The 21,339-nt window shown below is 40.1% G+C and overlaps 1 protein-coding gene across 1 annotated transcript; it reads left to right on the top strand.

The window, feature by feature from the left end:
* The first annotated feature begins 298 nt into the window (after positions 1 to 298).
* LOC145821883 (uncharacterized) lies at positions 299 to 12,814 on the top strand. Its single transcript, XM_082918457.1, has 4 exons — positions 299 to 1,284; positions 1,368 to 2,026; positions 2,103 to 2,235; positions 12,654 to 12,814. The coding sequence occupies exons 1-4, from the start codon at positions 768 to 770 to the stop codon at positions 12,812 to 12,814; spliced, it is 1,470 nt and encodes a 489-aa protein (XP_082774583.1). The 5' UTR covers positions 299 to 767.
* Positions 12,815 to 21,339: the final 8,525 nt, after the last annotated feature.

Below are 21,339 nucleotides of genomic sequence, written 5' to 3'. Positions count from 1 at the left end.
CCTTCTCGCTTTTGTTACTTGTTTTTCCATCTGTTTTTGCTTTGTATGCTTTTTGCAAACATTTTTCTTCATTTGTCTGTTTTGCTCTTCGTACTTTGATGAAGAAACCATAGAACCCAAGAGTATATGTCATATACCCTAGAGAAAACTCGATTTCGATCCAGAATCACATCCCAACCGAACCAGGATACTGTTTGTGTTGTGTATGTAGATAGATTTCAGAGAACAACCGAACTAGGACTCAAAGGAATAGCAGTAGTTTCTTCTCAACCACTCTAGCCAAGACAAACTCACCGGAAAAACGTGCACGTACCGAACTAGGTACTCCGGTCAATAACCGAGCTAAGGCTTTCGGGGCCCAGCCGGCTTTCTTAGTTCTTAAACCGAACTCAGAAAGCCGCCCCTAGGGGCTTCGACCGAAGTAACTTTCCTCAAACTGCAACCGATTTAGGCCTTGGGACTAAACCAGCTTTCTGAGTTTTTTAGACCGAACTCAGAAAGCTGCCCCTAGACGTTAAAACCGGTCTAACCTGCTCAAAACCGAGTTAACAAACCTTCTGATGAGCCGAGGTAGAACCAGCCCACTGAGCCGAAGTAGGATTTGTATATCTTGCTTATAATTTGTAGCGCGGTCCCACGATCTGTGCTTAACCCCTTTGTTTTCTACCTTGCAGACTTAGGTTGCCCAGGCACTCCTACGTGTGCTCAACCGGGCTACTGAGCCAAATTTTCGTACCGAAATAATTTATTCGTAACTTATTCAACAAATGGGTAAGTATAGATATTTAGTCGAAACCCCTGGTGGTATGGCCGAATTCAGGCAGGACTACCAGATTCCTGATGATGTCCAACTGGAGTTGGCCAAGAAAGATGCTACTCCCTGGGACAATGAAGGCTCCGTCCCTTTTACCCTTCAGTCAATAATTGAAACCGGACTACGGTTTCCTGTCCAACCGCTCATCTGCGAATTTCTTAGACAGACTAGGTTATGTCCTACCCAACTGTCCACCAATACTTACCGTATTATAATGGGAATAGACGCATTAAACCACCAAACCGGACTAAATCTTGGTCTAGCCGAAATATTCCATCAGTATTCCATCGGCTCAAAGAATGCTGGGTGGGTCTACTACCTCAGAATTCGCCGCCGCCGAGAGAAGATAATTAAGCATACTCCGGACAAAGATCTTAACGATGATGATTTCCTTTGGGTCTCTGGGAATTTTGAGGATTTTCAAGCTCAAATTCCTGGCCGACCTATAAATTGGAAAATGGGAGAGCCTGGTAATTTTGCTTCGGTCTTCTGTCTTGTTTGTTATCTCGGTTGTTTAGTTTATTAGCCGAACTAACACTTCTCTTTATTGCAGATTTCGCCCATCTCCGTTCCCTGTACAGTTATCCCAACCTTGGGGTTCTGCGAGCCGCACTACGGGTTAAAGAAAGAAGTTGGTCAAAGCTTCTAAATTTTGAGCCGACCTACCGGTATAGCGGTCGCCGCAAAGCAAAGGTAACTGATTTTCTTCTCGAGGAAGCACCGGAGCCGGACCCAACTCTGCCCGAGATAAGGCTTGTCCCTCTAACAGCAGAAGAAGAGATGGCGAAAAGGAGCAGAGTTAGGGCCCTTCTTACCGAAACGGCTAGGCCCGAAGTAACGCCTCCCAGTCAATCGCAGCCTGCCGTTGTCGCCCTCCCTTCCCAACAGCCATCCTCTTCCCGCCGGACCAAACGTCCCCGGACTGCCGAACCCGAACGAGTTTTGGTTGATGAAGAACCTGTCATTCAGCCGAGCTTACCACCAAGCCCTCGACCGGAGTCTTCCGACCGGACCATTAGTTGCTGGGCACCGAAGCTATCTTTCAACGACCGAGACATTCTGGAAACAGACTCGGTTGTTGCTGAGAAGGACCACCTGTTGGCCATCAATTTGGCCAAGAGTGTGTGTCTGCCTAAAGACATGGAACATCACCACAAACAGTTAACCACCGAGCTGAAGTCCATCCGGTCAGCCACGAAATCAATGATTCTGGTAAGTAACTTCGGTCGTATTTCTGTTTTTCTACTTTTCTTTTTCTTCGGCTAAATTGAAGTTGTTGCTTTGTCAGGCTATCCAGAAAAATCAAATCACCCATAGGAAGGTGCTGGAGCTGAGGAAAGTGACAAGGCAAGCTGCGGCAGAGGCGGAGGCGAAATCGGCCGAACTAGAGGAGGCCAGAAAGGAAATGGCCGAACTCCGAGGTGAGGTCGGTCGTCTGACCGGAATGGTTAGTTCGGCCGAGGCCGAAAAGCAAAAGACTGCCATTGTGCTGAAGGACAAGTACTTGCGCGAGTTGCTAAAACTTGAAAGAAAGAAGGATGCCGAAATAAAAGAGAAGGTGAAGGAAGCCGACAAACAAGGCTTCAAGAGGGCAGAGGATGCTTATGCCCAACAATGCAATGCGGCCAAGGATCTGTTCTTTAAGTGCGGCTGGAGGGGAGCCGTTGAGAAGCTCGGTCATGATCCTCAGACCGAGGTTTTCAACCCTCCAGCCTACTTTATACCGAACTCCCTGATGGATTATGCCACGGCCATGCAACAGCAGTTCCTTGAGGGCTCAGACGATGAAGTTTCTGATGAAGACTCTGCCCCTGAGGATACTTCAGTTGTGAATGCAGATCAGGTAGTTCGGTCGGAGCCCGTGGTGGAAGATCTAACTCTTGATCAACCAAGTGAAGCCGTGGCTCCAGCCGAACCCGTCCTTCCTTCTGAAAATGTTGTAGTGCCCGAAACCGGTCTTCAAGTTGACGCCGATGCTGCCTTCGACGCCGAAATAGATGAACTTTTTTCTTAATTTTGTAGTCTTTTCTTTGTAACCGAACTAAGCAGCCTTGTAATGACTTCTTTTTGAATGAAAATTTTACTTCTCTTATTCCGGTTATTGTGTATATGCTTGCATTTGTAATGTCTTCTTTTACTCAAAGTGTTGTTTCGGTTTTTGGTTGGTTAAACTATACTTACCAGCCAACCACTCCTTAGCCGACATAATTGCTTCGGCTGGGGAGTACTAAGTGTTGGTTTAATCCAGCCAACCACTCTTCAGCCTTACACTTACTTCGGCTGAAGAGTAACAAGAGTTGGTTTATTCCAGCCAACCACTCCTTAGTCATGCACTTACTTCGGCTAAGGAGTGCAAAGTGTTGGTTTAATCCAGCCAACCACTCTTCAGCCTTACACTTACTTCGGCTGAAGAGTAACAAGAGTTGGTTTATTCCAGCCAACCACTCCTTAGTCATGCACTTACTTCGGCTAAGGAGTACAAAGTGTTGGTTTGTTCCAGCCAACCACTCTTCAGCCTTACACTTACTTCGGCTGAAGAGTAACAAGAGTTGGTTTATTCCAGCCAACCACTCCTTAGTCATGCACTTACTTCGGCTAAGGAGTGCAAAGTGTTGGTTTAATCCAGCCAACCACTCTTCAGCCTTACACTTACTTCGGCTGAAGAGTAACAAGAGTTGGTTTATTCCAGCCAACCACTCCTTAGTCATGCACTTACTTCGGCTAAGGAGTGCAAAGTGTTGGTTTAATCCAGCCAACCACTCTTCAGCCTTACACTTACTTCGGCTGAAGAGTAACAAGAGTTGGTTTATTCCAGCCAACCACTCCTTAGTCATGCACTTACTTCGGCTAAGGAGTACAAAGTGTTGGTTTGTTCCAGCCAACCACTCTTCAGCCTTACACTTACTTCGGCTGAAGAGTAACAAGAGTTGGTTTATTCCAGCCAACCACTCCTTAGTCATGCGCTTACTTCGGCTAAGGAGTAACAGGTGTTGGTTTATTCCAGCCAACCATTGAAGTTTGTTTTTCCAGCTAACTTCTAGTATTTGGTTATTCCGACCAAATGTCCTGCAGCCTGGATCCTTATCCTGGGCTTAGGATGGGTGTTGGTTTAATCCAGCCAACCTTTAAGTTAGTTTTTCCAGCTAACTTAGAGTAACATGTTTGTAATATACGTAAGTCTTGAAAGCTAACTTTTACAAAGGGTAATTTGCGCCAAAAAGAATTTCTTATTTTATTGAAGGAAGAGAAAATTACATATGCTTGAAAAAGAAAAAGCTAAAAGTAAAATAACTTGAGATTGGCCGTGTTCCATGGCCTAGGGATTGCCTTGCCGTCCTTGTCTTCTAGGTGGTATGCCCCTTTGCCTGCTAATCCAACCACCTTATAAGGACCTTCCCAATTTGGGCCTAACTTGCCGTCTCCTGGGATTAGGGTGTTTCCCATTACTTTGCGTAGTACCCAATCCCCAATCTTGAATTGTCTTGGATGTACCTTTTTGCTGTATTTTCTGATTAACTCTCGTTGGTAGGCGGCGATGTGAACCATTGCTTTTTCTCTTCTTTCTTCTATAAGGTCGAGTTCTAAGGCTATGGCTTCTCCATTTAAGTCTGGATCAAAATTTTCGCTTCGGATTGTGGGGAGGCCAACTTCTAGTGGGATGACTGCCTCTATTCCATAGGCCAAGGAGAATGGTGTTTCTCCTGTTGATCGCCGAGGTGTGGTTCGGTAAGCCCATAAGACGTGAGGGAGTTCGTCCGCCCATTTACCTTTTGCTTTCTCTAGCCTTTTCTTTAGTCCATCCAAGACGACTTTATTTGATGCTTCAGCCTGCCCATTTGCTTGAGGATATGCCGGAGTAGAATTGTAGAATTCTATCTTGTATTCTTCGCAAAAGCTTCTGAAAATTCTGCCGTCGAACTGAGTTCCATTGTCTGAGATCAGTGCTTTTGGTATGCCAAACCGAGTGATAATATTTTGCCAGACAAACTTCTTCACATCCTTCTCTTTGATTGACGCCAATGCTTCTGCTTCCACCCACTTTGTGAAGTAGTCTGTTGCTGCGAGAAAGAATTTTCTGCCACCGGGTGCTGTTGGAAGTGGTCCTACTATGTCCAAGCCCCACATTGCGAAAGGCCATGGGCTAGTTAAGGGTAGGAGTTCTCTTGCTGGTTGATGTATTTGGTGCGCGAATTTCTGGCATTTTTCACACTTTTTCACATATTTTTCTGAGTCTGCTTGCATATATGGCCACCAATATCCTTGCGAAATAGCCCTGTAGGCGAGCGACCTTCCCCCTTGATGACTTCCACATACCCCTTCATGTATTTCGAACAGGAAGGCTTCTACTTTGTTGGGATGAACGCACTTGAGGTAAGGCCCAGAGAATGACTTCTTGTATAATGCAAAAGATGGAGACAGCCAAAATCGCTGCGACTTTGCCCTTATTTTGTTGGCTTCTTTTTTCTCTGCTGGTAGGATGCCGTCTTTTAGGAACAGGATGATGGGATCCATCCATGAAGGGCCTAATTCAGTGCAATATACTTCTTCTGCTTCGGGGTCTTCTATACTTGGTCTTGGTAAGAAGTCGATGAGTACTGGATGAGGGATCGATGTATCTGCCATTGAGGCCAAGCCTGCTAGCTCGTCCGCTCGGCTGTTTTCCTCCCTGCCAATTTGTTCTATCCTTACCACATCAAACTTCTTGATCTCTGTTCTGACTAACTCTTGGTACTTGGTCATTCTGTCGTCCTTTGCTTCGTATTCGCCCGAAATTTGGTTTACTACCAGCAGAGAGTCACTGTATACCATTAGTTCGGCTGCTTTCATGAAGTGTGCTGACTTGAGTCCTGCGATAAGCGCCTCATACTCTGCTTCATTGTTGGATGCTGGGAAGCCAAGGTTGATTGCTTGCTCTATAACCAGGCCGTCTGGAGAGATGAGGACTATGCCAAGCCCTGCACCATGTCGGTTGGATGCTCCATCCACAAAGAGCTTCCACATCTCTCCAACAAATAGTTTCCAGCATGTGGAAGGGTCAGACGATGCCGTGGGGTCAAGGATGGTGTTTTCTTCAAAGTCCATATTGGCTGTCTGCCCTTCGTCCTCTGTTTGAACTGCTGGTGAGCCTTTGTTTGGCTCCTCCTTGTCGTCCTTAATGTGGTCTGCCTTTGTGCTTGATGGACTACTTTCCACTAGGGGTTGCGCTATTCCGGCGTCAACTTCCGTCTCTAGTTCGGTCGATGGACTACCTTTCACTAGGGGTTGCGTTATTCCGGCGTCAACTCCCGTCCCTAGTTCGGTTGAGTTAGTCAGGTCGACTGGACAGATATGATGACTTCCAGGAGTAAACTCTGCAACGAAGTCTGCCAAAGATTGAGCTTTTATTGCGGTCTTTGGTTGGAACTTGATATCGAATTGTCCCAACTCTACTGCCCATTTCAAAATTCGCCCACTGAAGTTCGCCCTTTCAAACAGAGCTTTTAATGGAAAGGCCGTAAGGACGACTATGGTGTGGGCATGAAAGTAGTGTGCCAATTTCCTGGATGCCATCATTAATGCTAATGCTAGTTTCTCCAATGGTAAGTACCTTGTTTCGGCTCCCAACAATGTCTTGCTGACATAAAAGATGGGCAAGTGTTGTATTCCTTCTGCACGAACCAACACTGCGCTGACTGCGTGTTGAGAGACTGCTAGGTACAAAAAGAGTTCTTCACCAGGTACTGGAGTAACAAGTAGTGGTGGGGAAGACATGTATTCCTTTAAGCTTTCCAGAGCTCGGTCGCATTCTTCATCCCACTCAAACTTGGCCTTTAAAGCTTGGAAGAACGGTCGTAGCCTGTCCGACGATCTGCTTATGAACCGGTTGAGTGCAGCCGCCATACCAGTAAGATGCTGCACTTCTTTAACTGAGTTTGGTCTCTCCAACTCCTGGATCGCTTTGATCTGAGAGGGGTCGGCTTCTATACCTCGGTTGGTCACCAGGAAGCCCAAGAATTTGCCAGATCCAACTCCGAATGCGCATTTGGACGCATTGAGGCGTAGCTTGTGTTTCTTCAGGATCTGGAACATCTCGCCTAAGTCTTTCAGATGGTCATTCTCATCCTTGCTTTTGACCACCATGTCGTCGATGTACGCCTCCATTGTTCTGCCTAACAATGGTTCAAACATCTTGGTGACCATCCTTTGGAATGTCGCCCCTGCATTCTTTAGGCCAAAGGGCATGACCTTGTAGCAATATAACCCCCTTGGTGTTGTGAAGGATGTGACCTCCTGGTCTGGTTCATGCATGGCGATCTGGTGGTAGCCTCTGTATGCATCCAAAAAGCTAAGTCGGTTATGTCCTGCCGTTAAGTCCACCAGTTGATCTATCCTTGGTAGAGGGAAGCTGTCTTTTGGGCACGCTTTGTTGACTGTTTTGTAGTCGACGCAGACACGCCATTTACCATTCTTTTTTGGCACTACGACGGTGTTCGAGATCCATTTTGGGTAGTGCACCTCTCTTATTGCTCCTGCCTCCAGCAGGTTGCCCACCTCTTCTGCCACTATTTCGGCGTGGTGGAGTGCCGATCTGCGCGTGCGTTGAATGACTGGTCTGGCAGATGGGTGGACATTGAGTTGGTGACTGATGAAGTTTGGATCAATGCCTGGCATGTCGTAAGGTGTCCAGGCAAACACTTCGATATTGGAAGTCAAGAATTCCATGACCTCTAATCTCTCAGTGCTGGACAATGATGAGCCAAGCAAGAAGAACTTATCCGGGTTCTTCTCATCTATTTTTACCTCCACCAAGTCTTCCACTGCTTTCTGATCAGCCTCTTTGCCGACGTCAGCGAATAGTCCATTACTTTCTGGCTCTTCCACCGAATGAACATATCCTTTGGCAGCTCGGCTTCCATTTGCTGTGGCGAAGCATTGTTTTGACATGATCTGATCGCCATAGACTTCTTCAATTATACCGGCGTCATTGGGGAACCGCATTACCTGATGGTATGATGACGCCACTGAACGCATGGCATGCAGCCATGTTCTGCCCAGGATGATGTTGTAGGTGGAGGGGACCTTCAATACCCAGAACTCCACCTGTTTTGATACACTTCCAGCTCTGACTGGAAGGATTATTTTGCCGACAGGCCACTCTGGCATGGAGTTGAATCCAATCAGGGGAGAAACTGCAGGTGCCAAGTCTTTGTCTTGCAGCTTTAGTTGTTTGAATGTGTCGTAATACATGATCTCACATGAACTACCCTGGTCAATCAGAATCCGTTTGACGTCAAAATCCTTGACTCGGAGAGTGACAACCAGGGCATCATTATGGGGGCAGTAAATTCGCTCCAAGTCCTTATCCGAAAAGGACATGACGTTTGTTGCCTCTGTCCTCCCCTTCTTGATGGCGGGTTGGGAACTTAATACTTCCCTAAAGTGTTCAGCCTTCTTGATTGAACCTCTAAGCTCGCATACGCGCTCAGGTTCAAAAACTCCATGAATTACATTGATAATGCCTTGCGGTGGTGCGTCGTTTGGCATTCTGTTGGGTTGGTCATGATCTTGGGGGGCCGGTTGCGCTCCTCCTTCAATGTATTCATCCAAGTGGCCTGCTGCCACCAATTCTTCTAAATGCTGTCTTAGGGGCGTGCAATTCTCAGTTCGGTGCCCCTTTTCCTTGTGGAAGGTGCACCGTGATCTGTCGTCGTAATTCTTCTGAGCTTCCCCAAGCTTGGCTGGCCACTTGACAAAAGGCTCATCTTTGATTTCGCTTAGAATCCGATATATTGGTTTTTTGAACACTGTTGTTATGGCAGTGCGGATTCTCAACCATCTTTTGTCTGGGTCTTCTCCGTTATCTCGTCTGCCACGTCCATTTTTGTTACTTCGGTCCACCGTATTAACCTTTGCTGAGGTTTTCTTTTCTGGTACCGTGGCCGCACTTGTTTTGGCTTTGGAACGTGCGCCATCTTCTTCTACCCTGATGTGCTGATGCACTCTCTCCATCAGGGCTTCCATGGTGAGGGGTGGCGTCATGGTAATTGAATCCCTTAGTCGGTTCCCTACTGGTAGGCCTCTTTTATATTGCGCAATGGCTAGATTGGTGGGGCAGTCTCCAATCTGGTTGAATGTCTCCCAGTAGCGACTGTTGTAAGATCTGAGGGTTTCTTTCTCACCCATGTCGATGGAGAGTAGCTGGTCTATCTCCACCGGTGTTTTAGTATTTGTCCGAAACCTTGTTACGAACGCTTCTGCCAATTGGGCCCAGGAGGCTATGCTGCCCTCTGGGAGTTTTTCGAACCAAGTCAAGCCTAAGTCGCCCAGACTTGATGGGAAGAGTATGCACATTAGGGCCTCGTTTCGTCTGTACACAGCCATAACTTGGCGAAAGTGGCTGAGGTGAGAATACGGATCCGTCTTCCCTTCATATGTATTGAACTTCGGCTGAAGGAAGCCTGATGGTAGGGGTGCGTTTTCGATCGCTGGGACAAACGGCGAAGTCTGTAGTCTTGCCAATGCTTTGTCCGCTGGTTCGTAGGCCGGTCGCGGTATTGGCATTCCAACCTCGACGCTTCCATGCGTTCGAGGAGCCAACCGTTGTAGGGCCGAAATTCGGTGTGGATCCTTTGCCCTGGCATCCTCCTTGCATCGTGCTTTTTCTTCTAGTACGGTTCGTAAGTCGGATGACCTGGGTAGCTCGGTTTGTCTGGATCTGGTTTGGTGTGAATGTGAAGGCCAATACGTGCTTCCTTCAGTGTATGATCTTTCGGATCTCGTCCGTTCAGACCTGGAGTGACGAGTTCTTGAAGATAAGGAGTGAGTGTCGCCTGTCCTGAGGCTTCTGCTCTCTCTTTGGGAAGGTGTAGTATTCCTACTACGACTCTCTGAGTGGCGAGGGGGCGTTTTGTGCTTGCGCCCCTCTCCTGTCGCAACGTCTTTAGTCTTCATCTGGCGTTTCAAAGCCTCCATGTCCGCCGCCATCCTTCGAATTAGTTCATCTTGCTCCTTTACGCGATCTTCCAAGGCCTGAGGATCAATCCTCCTCTTTTGTCTGTCAGGACTTTGAGAATGGCGAGGGCTGTTATTCCGCCTTCCCCTGCCACTCCTCCTGGAGTTATGTTGCTGGGGCTCTAGATCTCCCATTGGAGGGACAGGGGGTAATCCTTCTCGCCTTGCGCCCCCGTCTGGTGTTAACCCGTCGACGGCGGACTGTGGTGGTTCTTCAATGTGCGCCATTGAATGAGAAAAGGAGAAGCTTAGTCAAGAGGTTTTTGTTCTTGTCTGAAATTCCCACAGACGGCGCCAATTGTACGGGGAGGAAATAATTCTCCTCGTATAATCCTGTTGACCAAGTCCACGCTCCTCCGTACGACGTCGCTTTGTCACCTGAAAACACAAACGAGAGCTAGCCGGCGGGTGTGTGCCGGAAACCTCTCCGATGCCTAAGTCAGAAAACTTGACAAATAGACAAAGCTCTAAGTTCTCAGAAAGATTGTGTTCAATTACCTCCTCCAAGGTGTTGCTTGTGAGCTTTTATAAGTTTCGTATGGCACAATCCTAGTAGGACTTGTACTTCTCCATGCAGAGTCCTCCTAGGATTCATTCTCCTAAGGATAATGCTTATCCTTTTGCACCCTCCCCCACTGCTTAAACCAAGTGGGATGGTTTTTTATATGACCGAACTTCCACATGACCGAAGTAAAATTGGCTATACCGAGCCACAAAGGGCCGAACTATACTTAGTTCGGTCTGCTCCTCCAATTGATTACTTCGGCTGCCCTGTTTGACCTTGATGTGCTTAGTTCAAACTTCCAAATAGCAAGTTCTGACCGTCCTAACCGCTGTATGTCACGACCGGACTAATTCTGAAACCGGTCTTCCCAGAACATACTGCGGCCGGACTAACTCTGAGACCGGCCTAACTCCGAGTTGTCTCCGGACCGGAGTGGCTTTACTCTTCCTTGGACCGGAGTAATCTCACCTCCTCGGGCCGAAGTAACTTTGTCTCCTTAAGGCCGGAGTAACCTTGCCCCTAGGCCGAAGTAGCCATTACGGCCTTTTTACTTAGTCCTTCGCGTTTTGGGCCTCGAAGCCAAACTCGGAGCTCGGCCCAATTTTTCCCAAAAATTACCCTCTCAGTATTATTGATCAAAGAAGTTTTACTGATCAAAACATGCTTTATTTTTATCAGCATGCACTTTTGCAAATTATTGATCCAAGGTAAAAAAAAATAGGGACTTTTCAATAAAAATAGTGACTATCACTACAAGAATTTACACATTTGCCGACCACTTTTGCCGACCAAAAAAATTTTGGTCGCGAAAAAATGACATTTGCCGACCAAAATATTAATTAGTCGCGAATGATAATTACTTTTGGCGACCAAAATGAGTTGGTCGCAGAAGGTCACATTTTGGCGACCAAAAATGAGTTAGTCGCAGAAATTGGTATGCTTTTGGCGACCAACTTCAAATTTGGTCGCGGAAGGTTACATTTTGGTGACCAAAAAAAATTAGTCGCCAAATTAGTACTTTTAGCGACTAATGTTTTAGTCGTTGTTGATTGAGATTTGGCGACTAAAAAAATTTGTCGGCGAAGGTATCTTTTCTGCGACTAATCTGGTCATTTGGTCGCGAAACGTTTGGGAGGGAAATTTGAAACATGGAGGGGGAAATGAAAATTTTTTGCGACAAAAAAAAATTTGGTCGCCAATTAGAAAACGACGTCGTTTTGTACCTGGAAAACAGAAAAAAAAAATAAAAAAAAGGCCCTGCTCTCTTCTCTGTCTCCAACTCGCTCTCTGTGTAGTATGTTCATCCGCCCTCTCCCTCTCTCTGTGTTCTCTCTCTCAATCGGTGCCCACTCTCTCTAGCTCACCGAAGTCCCTTACCACCATTGCTCACGTCCGTCGCACATCGCCATCGCCATCGCCCTCTGTCTAATGGACTCCTCATTTCTGGGGGATCCTCACCCAATCTCACCTCACCGCTGTTTCTCGCTCTCTTCCCTCTCTAGCCTTTGTCCTCGGTCTCTCTCTATCTCTATATATATATATATAATGCGGTGATCATCCGTACAGAGAGGGATTTGAGCCCTGATTGATGATTTTGAAGAGGTTTGTCATGATTTTGCGGTATGATTTTGAGTTCGGTTCGGTTCGATCCTCTGTTCAGTTCGCGATCTGGGCGGTGGGCAGTGAGTTCGGTTCGATCCTCGGTCGCGATCTGGGCCGTGGTTCATTCCTCTGTTCGGTTCGAATCTCAGTAAGTTTGAGTTCAGTTGTGTGTTTGTTTTAGTGATGTGGATGATGGCTAATTGAAATGAGATAATTTGATTTTAGGGTTTTTTTTTTTTTTTGTTGGGGACTATGCATGCACAAGCCAGATCATTAGCAACCAACCAACAACACCCAACAATAAAAAAAAATGTCTTTCTTTCCCATTCAAGAAAAAAAAATTCCAAAACATAACTTTCTTTGCAAACATCTGGAAAGCAAAATCCTAATTTAGTCAATCATCTGCCAAAAACACTCATTGAAAGACAAGGTCTTGAATTGATCAATGAATAGTGTAAGCAGATAGGGCTTTTCAACAGGTTTGAGTGTTTTTGGCAATCGATTCACTAAATTAGGAGCCCTATCTACATACACTATTCATTAATCGATTCAAGACCATAACCTTCATTGGAGACACTGAAATGTGAAAACCTACACACACTATCAATCAAACAGTCATTTGTGGCATGAAAATGACACAAGTAAAATTCACAAGTCATGAAAATGGCAAAGCAACTAGGGTTTTTCTTCCTCTTCTTCTTCTTCTTCTTCTTCTTGCTGCTGCTGCTGCTGCTTCTGAAGAAGAAGAAGGAGAAGAAGGGAATTTCACGAAAGGTGAAGGTTACAAAGTGGAAAATTTCGAAACAGTGGATGGGGTTGTTGAGGAAATCGAAGACGAGGGTGGAGGAGAGATGTTTGTGAGGGTGGAGCATAGTTCTAAATCGCAGTATCGAGTAACATAACGGTATCGATCACGGAGTATCGGCATCGGTAGTATCGATCGGTACGTATTGGGAATCGGGTGTCGCGGCGGTGAAATTTTAAAAATCATTTCACAAGTTTTTTAGCTTTTTCTTTCCCTTATTGGTCCAAACCGGTGAGTATCGGCCCGTCGCGGCTTGTGTAACGGTTATAGACCAATATGTACCGGGACTCGGCCGATACGCTTGCGATTTTCAATCTCAGCGGTATACCGGCCTGTATCCGTCGCGGTGTCCTATTTTTCCGATACGTAACCTATCGGCCGATATTTAGAACTATGGGGTGGAGATAAATTTAGAGAGAGAAATGGCGGACATTTTGTTAGTGGATTTTGATGTAGGTAGAGAAACAGTCAAGTGATTATTATTATTAACTGCTAAGATTCTCATGCCATACCATAATATGCCATACCAGAAGAAGAGGAAGGAAGAAGACAGTGGGAGTTGGGAGGGATAGGGTCTCAGCTCAAACTTTCTTTTCTTTTCTTTTCTTTTGAGCAGCAAGAAGTGAGAAGGAAAATACAACGTTGTTCGTTTCGCTGTGGATGGATGGTCACCGCCTGATTATCTTGAGCACGAGCCCATCGTGTTCATTCAATTGGCGCCTGTTAGCATTTTTTAGGAATTTTTTTTACTAATTTCTTTATCTTTCATGTGTTTGGTAACAAACTTTTTGAACTTTTCAATTGAAATAGTATTAAAAGAAAACATAAGTTAAAATAAGGAAATTTTATCTATAAATTTTATCTCGAGGAATGGTAATTTATTTAGTCTTAAAGATTTTTTTATAAACCAGTTAGTCTCATTAATTTTGAAAATGTAGTTCATATATTATTTAAAAAATAGATTTACGGTTATACCCTTATTTTTATTATGTTCATTCTCTTTTCTTTTTTGTTTTTTTGTTTTTTGTTTTTTGTTTTTGTTTTTTTTTTTGGTGCTAAAAAGGTAAGGTACACAATATATAGGAATCAAATTTGAGATGAATTTTTATATAACTTTTTTTTTTTTTGAAAATATTTCAAAAGGAATACAAAAATGACTTAAAATATAGGATTCTTCAAATATTCCAAAAAAATGTGAGATTTTTCAAACATTTCAAAAAGAGTATAAAAACTACTTGGTAAGTTTTAGCCAAATGTGTAATTTCAAACTATAATACTCCAATCTAACACTCAAACATAACACTCCGATTTAACACTCAAAAAGAAAAAAAAAAAATATCTTGGTGCAATACCTTAATGCAACATATAAAAAAAAACTTCTTACTGTACTTTTCACAAATGTAACACTCTAACACAACACTCCCAAAAAATTTCTTAGCGTAACACTCTAATAAAACATACAAAAAAATTTCTTATTGTAACACTCTAATGTAACACACAAAATAACTCGTTAGTGTATTTTTTTTAAACGTAACGCTCTAATATAACATTCTAAAAAAACTCCTTAGTGTAACACTCTAATATAACACACAAAAACTCCTTAGTGTAACATTCTAATGTAACAAAAAAATATATATATATATACACTTTAATGTAACACACACAAAAAAAAAAATTCTTTGGTATACTTTTTCCAAACGTAATGCTCTAATGTAACACAAAAAAAAAAAAAAAAAAACAAAAAAAACCAAAAGCAAAAACAAAAACAAAAACAAAAACAATTTTTTAGTATATTTTTCCTAAACGTAACACTCCAATGTAATGTTAAAAAAAAAAAGAATGTTAGATTTTTCAAACCATTCCAAAAGGAGTACAAATATTCCTTAGTAAGTTTTGGACAAATGTATAATTTCAAACTGTGAGTGTTACGTTTAGAAAAAGTACATTAGGTAGTTTTTTTTAGTGTTTTGGGTGTTATATTAGAGTCTGTTATATTAGAGTGTTACGTTTGGGATTACATTAATTGGAGTGTTACGTTTGGAGAAAATACATTAAGAAATTTTTTATTTTTTATTTTCTTTTTTGGTATTACATTGGAGTGTTAGGTTTGGAAAAAGTATACAAAAGAGTTTTTTTTAAGTATTACATTGTTACATTTGAAAAAAGTACACTAATGAATTTTTTAATGTGTTACATTGAAATATTACGTTATTGGAGTGTTACGTTATATTGTTGGATTTTTGTTCGTAATGTGTGATTTGTTCTAGAATGAGTGAAAATCCAAAACTTCTATAGTGTAACTTGCTCAAATGTGTAATTTTATATTTAAATAAACTCACTTTTATCTCTAAAAAATTAAACCCAAACATGTAAGTGACTACTCTTTTATCTAATTTATACTTTACTTGGATCTTTGGATTCATAAGAAAAAAAAAAGACTAAACTGTTTATAAAATCACATTTTAGGACTTATTGGTACTTCGCTCTAAAAATAATCAATAAAATAAAGAAAAAAATTGATGATAAATCTAATCTAGAGAGTGTCTAAGGTAAAAGGTCCAACGAATATTTTTCATTGGTGATAGGTCGACCTTTTGTAAAATAGTTTGGTAAGAAGTCCTTTTATTGGTTTTGAAAGACCTTTTGTTCCTAATTTTACCCTGGTTGACTTTTTTTGTCTGTTAACTTTTGTTGATTATTTGTTCATTTTTTTTATTTGTTCAAAATTTTTCTTATTTATTCAATTTTTTTTGACTATTTGTTCAATTTTTTGTCTATATGTTCAAATATTTTTTATTTGTTGAATTTTTTTCATTTATTTTTTCTATCTGTTCTATTTTTTATCTGTTTAATTTCTTATTTTTTTTCCCTATCTATTTCTCTCTTGAAAAAATCTCTATTTAATTTGGACAGATCAGAGACAACTATTTATCTATAAAAATTTTAGTTGTAAAAATTTGGTTTGCACAGATAAATATCATATACATCTGTTTCATCATCATCATCATCAAATTTTGATCTGTCCAATTACAAATCATCAAACAATTGAAATACACACAACACCAACAATACTTATACATATCATTATTTGAATTTGATAAAAGAATTGGTCAAGCATTAAGTGAAAAAAAAAAAAAAAATTCATTAACTAAAATTGCCATCATTCGAAGTGTAGCACCCCATATTTTATTACTTGGATAACATTACCAATATTCATTAATTAAATCCATTTACAAATGACAATTCATCTTTTGATGAATTGATGAATAAATAAATATACATGTTCCCTCTTGTTACACAACAGTGTCATTTATAGACAAACAAAAGAAATGCCCTAATGCTTACATTCATATTACATACAAGGAATATATATATATACTGATCTCTGAACTACAAGTATATCTTACAACCTCAAAATAAAAATCAAAAGACTGCACAAGAAAGAAATTCCATGTCTCAATATTTGAAATATTCAATTACCTGTGAAGTTCATCAACGTGGCATGAGCACTAATGCCCAGTAGGAATCTCATAGTTCTAAAACAAATAACTAATACATAAATAGAAATGACTATGCATGCAAGGTGATACGATATAGTAAGGTGATGTTTTGTATGCCTAAAATATTATACGTAGAGTATCATTTTCTCAAAATTCATTTGAACATTCAAGAAACCTTTCTGCCATAAATATTATATTTCCTCATTAGAAAAACCATAAGTCTTCTTTGAAAATAAGTATACTTAAGAAACAATATCATTTAAATTTATTAATCCAATTCCAAGACATTCCTTATTTCATTTCCATTTTACAATTTAAATATACTATAACCCTACAACGTTAAAGTCCAAGTTCCCTTTATATTCAAAGACAACCATCGTACACTCTATTCCCAGTTACCCATCCGTTACATCACATCAACATTTCGGTCATCACTAGTAATTCAACTTAAATCAAGAATATAAACCACTTTCAATTCAATTTCTCAAATATTTACAATTGATTTCAAATCCCTCTTCCAAATAAACATTCATCTTCAATTTATAAAATAAACCCTCAACCTAATTGAAAACCCACTTTAGACTAAAATTTCAGATCTAGGATTTTTAAGAAGACTCATCATTTATAAGATTAGAGGATCCACCCCTCATAAAATTATTCTTCACAAATTCACACAAGATTCTTCCTTTTTACTTAAACTTCCAACCCAATTATACCACAATTACCATAAATCCACAATCCTTAACTCAAATTGATATTATTATTATTATTATTATTCACAAAATAAAACTCATAATCTTCACTTATGGTCGCAAAATAACCCGGTGAGTTCATCATCATCAATCCCTTACCCAATTACCATTTCATTTTCTATTTCTTTCAAGTAATTTCTATATGCATTTCTCCTCTATACAAAATCACACAACACACTATAATTTCATAAGTTCATTATGAGTTATACATATTATCTCTTAATCAACACATTTCTCAACATGTTCCACCTTTTGCTGGCTTGATACGGTGGGATAGTGGGCACCCAACTCACAACATCTTCCACCTTTTGCCGACTTGATATGGTGGGAATATGGGCACCCAAAAATATTTTATACAATCCCCACATTTACTGTTTATTATATGGTAGGGTGTGGGCACCCAAAAACATTTATTACCATCTCCACATTTATTGACTATTATATGGCAGGACATGGGCATCCAAAATCATCCGTTTTTCCATTTTTGCCGACTATTATACGGCAAGACCAGTGGACACACAAAAACATTTTCCCCACATTCATCCGGCGATAAGCTCAGACAAGGCAATCAAGCACCTTGATTCCCCACACATGTACCAATTACCACACAACACAACCTAATACAACTCAACTCAACATAGCACAACTTAGCACAACTCAACTCAACTCAACTCAACACAACACAACTCAATATAACTCAACTCATTTCTTAAATCTCCACTTTATCATTTCATCACAAATCTCATATCATCAATACAATTCACAAAATTCAAAATCTCTAAACTCAGTCTCATCTTATGACACAACTTAAAATATTAACAATAAGAGTTCAATCGCAATTTGTTACATGGATTTTTCCAAATATTTTCAAAATTCAATTAAACATGGATATGTGCAATTTAACACCTCAACTTCATGATGCCACTTTTAATTTAAGAAAAATCATGAACCATCTTTATGAGCCAAACTAGGGTTTTGGAAGAAAATGAAGCTTTTCACAAAAATACTTTTTACCCCAACTCTTCTATTCATCATTCACCTGTAATCATAACCCAACCCCAAAAGGTAAACCCCAGAATATCAAACCCAAACTCCCAATCTCATAATTTATCACAAAATGCATAAAAGATAATTTTTGTATAGGGAAAATAGCACAAATCTATCCATAAATGGAAGCATTAAAAGAGAACTAGAAATCCCTACCTCAAAAGGAGAAAAGATGTGAAAACCTCTAAACATACGGCTCAACACTCAGCGCGAGACCTACATAGCATATACTTGAAGACTTAGAACATAAAACGATGCAATAAATGGCTTAAACCTAACTTTAACCTAATGCCGAGCTCAAAACATTGCTAACATGCTTTTAGAGTGCTAAAATGCAAGTTCTAGATGTTCCGAGGGATCCCATATGCAAGAAAACATGGTCAATTGAAAACTTAATCCATGAATGAAGCTTAATTTAATGATTTCTACTTCGTAAATTTGAATATAAAACTCATCTTGAAAATAATCTTCTCAAACTCAAATTAACCAACCTCAATAGAGTCCCAAAGCTCCAAAAATAAGTAAAATAACTTCAATTGGGAGAATAATTCAAGATTCAAAACAATCTCCAAGTTTTCTGATTCGTAAATTTAACATGAAAACTCCTCTTTAAAGATCATCAACAAGCTTCAAATTCGTTTCATAAAATGAGTCATAAAGTTCTAAAAACATGTTAGACAACCTCAATTGAAAGCCTTATTCAAGATTCAAACAAAAACTAAATTTTCAAAATTTCTCATTCGCTATTTTAAATATGATCAAACTTTCTTGAATTTTCAAATACACATGCAATCGATCTTACAAAACAAGATTGATACATGATTTCTCTCATCAAATCATGAAAAATGCATGAATACAAAGATGAAACACAAGATAGATGCATGAACTCATCAATCTCAAACCATAGATTGCAAAGTTCCATGAACTTCTCTACAAAACCCAAAATACAAGCTCTAATATGTGAATCTATGCAAAACAAGATCAAGACATGAAAAAGATGGAGAAATCTTACCTAAAGTTATTCAATTGATGAGTTCCTTGATTTGTTGAATTTCTTGTTGAACTTTGAGTCTCTTCTCTACACTTTTCTTTTTCTTCTTTTTCTTGAACTTGAACTCAAGTCTCTATTCTTTCTAATTCCTAGATTTCCAGCACAAATTCTCCCTCTCTCTCTCTCTTGGTTTCTCCTCCCCTCTCCTCTTTTTCTCACTTTTTTTCCCTTCTTCTTTGAGTTCCTTCTCACTGCTGCCAGCACACATACATTGATACATATATATATCATTTGTTGCCTCAACATCACGTGTACACGCACTTGTCAACACACCCATAGAATTACTCAACACACCCACACCCACACCCACACCCATATAGACCCTAAATTCTAGATTCTTCCATAATTCAATTTATGTTTAGGATTAATTTAATTATGCAACATTTAGTCTTAATAAATTTTGATTAATACATCATTAAATTAATCATAATTAATCATAAATCTCATATAATTTCATTAGTCGAATTGACTTCCATTAGAGCCCAATTAATTATATTTACACTTATTAATCCGAATTAGATTTTTTTATCGAACTCCCAAAAAGGCTCCAAATATCAAATTAAACTTACTACCATCATTAATTTTGGTTTCCCAAATCTTTAAGGCCCTCAATTTCATATCAAACTCAAAATCTCTATCAATAAATTACATACTCAAATTGAACACCTCATAAATAAATGTAATTCATACTAATCTTAATTCCCAATCCTCATAGCTTAATTAACTTCATTTCAGACCCAATTGATCAAATCTTAATTTTACTAAACTATATCAAATATTTAATTAAACTCCCATATGGTCTAATACTAGAAATTAAACTGATTCAACTAATCAATTTCACTTTCTTAAGCCATTTAGGCTTTCAATTTCTAATTCCAAAATAAATCCTTAATCAAATCATATATGAATCAGACTGAATAATTCCCATAATGCCCAAATTAAATCAGAATAATAACTAATTAAAATCCGAATCTCCTTAATTAATTAAAATCCGAATAATAGCTTGCTTTTCGTGCTCTTCGGACGGGTTTAGTCTCCTCAGATACGATAGCCCTATAGTTCAGACTCCCGTGGTTCTGAATCTAGTTTCACAAGTGCAATGTGAACCAGAAAAACACAAAAGAGTCCAAACCCGGCAAATCTTTAGAAAATCAATTTTTAATCAAAAATGTCAAAAATGGACTGCATTGCTAAATTTCAGAGCCTCCACCTAAATATTTTTGAGAAATTTAGGAAACCTGTGACTCGTGCCAAAGGCCACTTGTCCGTCATAACCAAAGTGTCTCAGCTCGGGAACTTAGGGATGAGAGGGGAAGGTCATGAATTGAGCACCCCACTCACCTGATCGAAGATCGGCCTCTACTAATCATGATGTGATTTTTATGTACAGTATATACTCTTGTTCTGATTGTTATGCTATCTTTACAATGTGATGCACACAAGTATAGACTAATTTGTAAAATTTGGAACGCTTTGATTTCATGTTTGTTTGAAAAGAGGTTTGAATATGTGTTACTTGAAAAAGCAAGCATTAATCAAATCATCCCAATTTAACCGAAAACACCTTCATCCACCGACATTCAAACAAGTATATCAACTAAGCACTTAGCCTCATAGTAAACATGCTTAACATGGCAATACCAACATACATGCAATATGCTAAAGGAGAAATGCTCACCTAGTACTCAACCAAGGCAAGCCAAAAGAAATAAAACCATTAGAAAAATGCATGCTCTACTATGCAAGTGACTAAATGCAACACATACAAAGATGCAACTACGAGGTTCAGTTTTTAATATGTTATGTGAACCAACATAAATATGTGACTGCAGACGTATTCAAGTAAGTAAGAAATGACAATATTTGTTAGAATGATGAACTAAACCCGAGGTATGCAAAAATGTGTATTTACACATGGGAATGATATGAAACCAAAATAAGGACGCAACCATTATAAACGAGTAAATAAAAGGGAGAAAGAAATGGGGGTTGGAAGACATACACAATATTACAATTTTTCCCTCGTACAAGAGGGTCCAAATAAATGTCCTACTTAGACTAATTATTACAACACGAATTAACTAATAAGATAAATTAACTAATTATTACAAATCCGACTTAAACTAACTAATTAATTACAACACATTAATATTAAAGCTAATTTAAAGGACTAGAATGGAAGACGAGGAGCCGCCCACACACAAATGAGAACATCCTCCCCGAAACCTCTTTGTTTGTTGCCAAATTCTATTCTATTTTGCATTTACAAAAT

This window comes from Camellia sinensis, chromosome 3, assembly GCF_055761805.1.
Source record: "Camellia sinensis isolate YWXY chromosome 3, ASM5576180v1, whole genome shotgun sequence".
Classification (NCBI taxonomy): domain Eukaryota; kingdom Viridiplantae; phylum Streptophyta; class Magnoliopsida; order Ericales; family Theaceae; genus Camellia; species Camellia sinensis.
This window is presented reverse-complemented; position numbering and strand designations above follow the sequence as displayed.

Bases quoted from the DNA above. Each gene is read 5' to 3' on its own strand.
- LOC145821883 (XM_082918457.1), top strand. From the start codon at position 768: ATGGGTAAGTATAGATATTTAGTCGAAACCCCTGGTGGTATGGCCGAA. The intron at 1,285-1,367 runs GTAATTTTGCTT...TCTTTATTGCAG, and splicing joins TTGGAAAATGGGAGAGCCTG to ATTTCGCCCATCTCCGTTCC. The intron at 2,027-2,102 runs GTAAGTAACTTC...TTGCTTTGTCAG, and splicing joins CCACGAAATCAATGATTCTG to GCTATCCAGAAAAATCAAAT.